Here is a 5,000-nt window from a genome sequence, read left to right as displayed (position 1 = left end):
GTCTGGGTGGAGGGGGCCTGGGTGGAGGGGGCCTGGGTGGAGGGGTTCTCAGAGGCCTTCCCCTCAGCCTGGAGGTCCGATCCAGGTTGGTAGGCAGCAGAACTCTGCCAAGACGTGGCGCTGGTGACGGCAGCTGAGTCGTGAAGCTCGGTTCTCTCTGGTCCAGCTGGAGGCCCTCCATCTGGAGCCTTCGAAACGGTGGGGGACCTGGGCCCCCAGGAACCAGCCACTCCTGTTGGCAGCTCTGGGGAAGTCCCCAAGGTCCCGTGCACCTCCTGGCTACTGCTTTCCCCGGTGGCTTTGGGCTCTGAGACCGCAGACCTGTCCGTTCCCCTGGCAGCCAGGGTGCTCCTGGGCTCAGGCATGCTGCCGAGCTGCTTCTGAAATGTGCTGCCATTTTGAATCCGAGCAGCCTGGCGGTCTAGGTGCTCCATGGCTTCCTGGACCCATTCTGCTTTGGGATCGGCACATAAAAGTTTGTGCTTCACGGTCTCCAAGCTACAAGGAAGGAAGACAGAGACCCAGTGATGCCCAGATGCCATGTGGAGTAGGAGCGCCACCTCTGCAGGTGGACAGACCTGGCTGGAAACCCTGCTGCCATCACTCATTGGCTATGAGCTGTGAGCTTAGCTGCAGCAGCTAGACCTCTGGAACCTCTGTGTCCTCACCTTAGAGGTAGCGATAAGATGCCTACCCTTCTACAGAAAAACGAGGACTGATGGGATTCTCGAGATGCAGAATTTTTCATGAAAGCCCTGGCAAACGGGAACAATTTGGTCACCCTACTTCCGTGTTATTGTAAAAAATAAATCGTGTAAAGCACCTGGCTCAGAGTAGGACACCAGTAATAGCTGAAAATAATAATAATGTTAATATTGTCATTACCATTAAGGCAGGTGTTCTGGTCTGATTGGGAGAAGTTACAGGTGTTCTCTGCCACCAGGTGTGTGGGGGGAAGAGAGCTCCATGGTGGGGTCTCCTTACTCTAGAAAGGACCCAATGTCACAGTGTCCTCTTCCACCTCTCACTCAGTTACAGGCTGCCCTCTGGACCTCGACCTTTCTCTCCCAGGTGTGTGTCCTCGTGTTGAAAAGGCACCTAGTGAGCTACAGCTACACATATGGTGACTCCAGTGGGCCTCTGAGTGCCACCCGAATCTTGAGCTTCCTTTGAAGCTGTGTGTGGCTGGTTCACTGTCAAGACCACGGCTCAGAGCTGACTGAGGTCCTCGGCCTGTGTTTTGCATTTTGCCTACTTAAACCTCACACCCATCCTGCAAGGTGGCTACCTCGATCATGATCATCCCCATTTTGCAGATGAGAATACCATAGGCTCCGGGAGGGAACGTAAACGCGTCCGGCCTCGGCATGAAGCCAGCGGGGCCCAGGAAGCAAGTGCGACCCTGCAGGCCCCACGGGCACCAGCGTGAGGTCTCCCCCCACCCCTGCTCATCCGACTTCCCCTTCGCCTAGAAAACAGAAGCAAACGTGAGGGAGCCCAAGGCGAGGGGAGGAACTGAGCCTGGAAGGCTGAGCAGAGAGCTCAGGCAGCAGCGCACATGCCCCTCTTAGTGACTGCCCAGTCGACGGGACAATGGCCTATTTCCTGTGACTAAACCCATACTTCAGAGGCCACTGACTCAGATCCAGAGGCCTCTGGATTTGGCTGTCGCTGCTTTAGGGCCCAAAGGTGAGTCCTGGAGGAAAGCTTCAGGGCTGGATGCTTGGGCAGTACCCAAGAGAAGCCCCAACCGAGGAGCAAGCAACCAAGATGGACAGGGGTCGCCACAGCCAGGGGAAATGGTGGCTGGGCTTCACTCCTGCCCAAAGTCTCATAGGGATCCTGTTTCCTCATCCGTCAAATGGAGATAGTAATCTCTGCCTCTCCTATTGCCACCGGCTTCTGGGCCCCCTGCCAAGCTCTTTGGCTACATTATCACCTTTTATTCTCCCAACTACCAATTTTACAGATAAGAAAACTAAGGCATAGAGGGCAGATAATGTGACCAGGGCCACTCAGCCTGTAAGTGGCTAAACCTGAATTTTGCAGCACATCTGTTGGATTCTGGACCCTGCCTTTTGTGACTACCATGCTTTACCACCCCATGACGTCCAGCAGGTTTGAGCGCTGCATAGAACACACTTTGGCCCAGGATAAGTTACTACCCTCGGTGGCTGATCTGAGCCACAGGCCATGCAGGAAGCCTCTCCCCACCTTTGCCATGTGGTCAGCGAGGGGGCCAGCAGGCCAGGAGCAGGATGCCCTTGGCCAGGCACTGGGTGGGAGTGGAAGGATGTGGACATAGATTAGCAGAGGCCTGGGACCGTCCCCAGGGCTTGACAGGAATGCAGAAGCTGAAAGGGCAGTACCTACATGATGGCGGGTTTGCCGCAAGACGGTTGATTTCGTCGGTAGGCGAATAGACGATCCAAGGGGATCTTCGAGGTCATGTTGTTGCATGTGATGTTGCATTTCTTCACACCGTGGTGCTGTCCTGAGCCCACGGACAGTCCAGTCAGCAGGACTGTCCGTGGACATCTGGCTTCGCAGCCCCATGCCAGCTTGTCCCAGCCACACCACCCGAGCCAGACTCGAGGCCCTGCACACCCGGCCTTCAAGGCCCTTGACCTCAGCCTCCCCCTGGCCCTCCTTCCCGGCCCGGTCCCTGGCCAAACCTGTCCATGCCTCAGTTTCCCCACCTGTAAAATAGGGGCAATGATAGTATCTACCTCATAGGGCTGTTGTCAGGATTCATGAATTGTTACTTATAAAGCTCTCATTGCCTGGCACGTAGTAAGTGTCCAGTTTGAAAATTTAAGTTGCTGTAGTTGGTCCGTTGTAAATGGGGGGAGGAGTCTGAGAGTGACAGTGATCTGCCTGAGGTCACACACCCAGCAAGCGACAGAACAAGCTCCCCTCCCAAGCTTGGCTCCCGTCACGGCTCCTAGACCGGTGGTGCTGCCCATCGCCCCCTCCCCCACTGCCCTTACCCCAATAATTCACCTGCTCAATTATCACCACCCCCCTACACACACCTCACCCTTCCCTCTCAAGCTGGTCCATGCTCATAGATTGCCACAACCTCTAAGACGCACCCAAACTTCTCTCCATCCAAACCTCACGTGCCCACCTGTGACATGGACACACGCACACACACACCAGCAAACACGATGGAATATCTATATATTCCATCTGGCAGGTATATATATATGCCCCCCACACAAACACATGAAGGCACACATCCAACCAGGCACGTGTAGTAGAGCATAAGAATTTTTAAATGAACAAGTACGACCACCTTTCAAAGTGGTGGTGGAAGGTGTGCTGCATAGACCACCTTTCGTTCTGCCAGGATGAGTTTGGGGAGAAATTGCTGAGAGGAACTAACTGAATCGGCCATTTGGAATTCCCAGGGCAAGCTGGAGGGGCAGGAGTAGGGAGGAGGGATGGAGATGGGAGGTGTGCATGGGTCGGGGCGGAGTGGGTGGGCAGGGGCCTGCAGATGGCTGGCTACCACACGGAGCCAGAGGGAAACCCAGAATGACTCAACACACAGTCAACAACTCAAATATTTTCTACGAACATTTGAAGCTGTTTGTATTGCATTTCTGCCTTCCCCCTTCCCCTAAAATCTCCAGCAAAATTTACTGTGCTCAGTGTGAACTGGGAAGGGATATGTAAAAAATGAGGAAGAGTCTGAGTTTCAGTTCTAGGTCAAGGTCATATACAGCAGAAACAAGACCCCAGAGAATTTTGCAAAAATCTAGAGGCCGGGACTTCCAGCACAGTGGAGTCAAGAGAGCAAACTGATCTTGTCCAGTTCTGTGGGGCCTTGAGAGGCCCCAGTTGATCCCTAGGCTTCACCAAAACATGCATTGCTCATGCGCAAATGCTTACATGTAAGTGGACATACAAATATGAATGAGTAGCTCCCCAGAGGGGTGGGAGGTAGGGGAGGAGGCCTCCCAGCAGCTGGTCCCTGAGTCACCGACTGCCCTTCTCTTTTAGGAACTAGGATGTGAAAGTCACCCTGTACCCTCCTCCTCTCCAAGTGAGACCTCAGAATGACTCAGCTGCAGCCACCCCTGGCCCCGCTGAGGAGAGCCAGGAGGCAGGACCCTTGAACCGGTCTGGCAGGTATCTTCCTGGGGATGCTCCAGAGAAACGGAGCCCCTGGGTGACCTGGAACCAGCAGAAGTCTGCCTGGTGGGCAGGTGGGATAAGCTAGGTAAGGTCAGTTTGCTCTCTGAACCCTGCTGCCCGGGGATGGGGGAGGCTATGCCCACCTCTGGGATTTAAAGAGCCACAAAGTCAGCCTGTCTCTAAAGTCCCCACCTTCCACCAAGGTGCCTGAAGGCCCTTGGCCAGGTAGTCTCTGTTCTTGGTCCTGTCTGGGGGAGCTTGTGGAACTAACCTAAGAAAGCTTTTCTTTCCTGTAATGAGAGGTAATGCCTCCAGCCAGCCAGCCATTTATTATCTACCATATATGAGTTTCAGGAGGGCAGGGGTCACATCTGTCTTGGTGTCACAGTATTTCCCAGCATCCAGCATTAGGTGGATACTCAAAAAATATTCACTTAATGAAATAATGTCTCAATCTACTATCCCTCCACCCTCCTCCCCATCCACCCTTCCATTCATTTATCTGCCCCCTCTTATTAATCCTTCACCCATCCCCCACCCACCCACCTCTCTATCTCCCACTCATTCCTACTCACCCTCGTGCATTCATCTACCCATCCCCCACTCACCCACCCCTACCACCTGTTCATCTCCTACTCATCCTTCACCCATCCTTGACCCATCCATCCATCCATCCATCCATCCATCCATCCATCCAACTATCCATCCATCCATCCATCCATCCATCCATCCATCCATCCATCCATCCATCCATCCATCCATCCATCCATCTCTCCATCCATCCATCCATCCATCTTTGCCTCTATCTCCAGGTAATTTGAAATTGCCTAGAATATAGATGTGCTGGGAAGAACAGG

At 53.8% G+C, this 5,000-nt stretch overlaps 1 protein-coding gene across 1 annotated transcript in view; it reads right to left on the bottom strand.

Moving 5' to 3' along the window:
- Positions 1-5,000, bottom strand: part of CX3CL1 (C-X3-C motif chemokine ligand 1) — an 11,752-nt gene that overhangs the window by 2,809 nt on the left and 3,943 nt on the right. The window contains exons 2-3 of the mRNA XM_025044643.1: positions 2,374-2,494; positions 1-498 (exon numbers count right to left, since the gene is read on the bottom strand). Of these exons, the coding sequence (XP_024900411.1) occupies positions 1-498; positions 2,374-2,494 (619 nt within the window). The remainder of the gene's footprint in view (positions 499-2,373; positions 2,495-5,000) is intronic.

This window comes from Pteropus alecto, unplaced genomic scaffold (assembly GCF_000325575.1).
Source record: "Pteropus alecto unplaced genomic scaffold, ASM32557v1 scaffold123, whole genome shotgun sequence".
Taxonomy (NCBI): Eukaryota; Metazoa; Chordata; class Mammalia; order Chiroptera; family Pteropodidae; genus Pteropus; species Pteropus alecto.
Note: the sequence above shows the minus strand (reverse complement) of the source record. Positions and strands in the feature narration are given on the sequence as shown.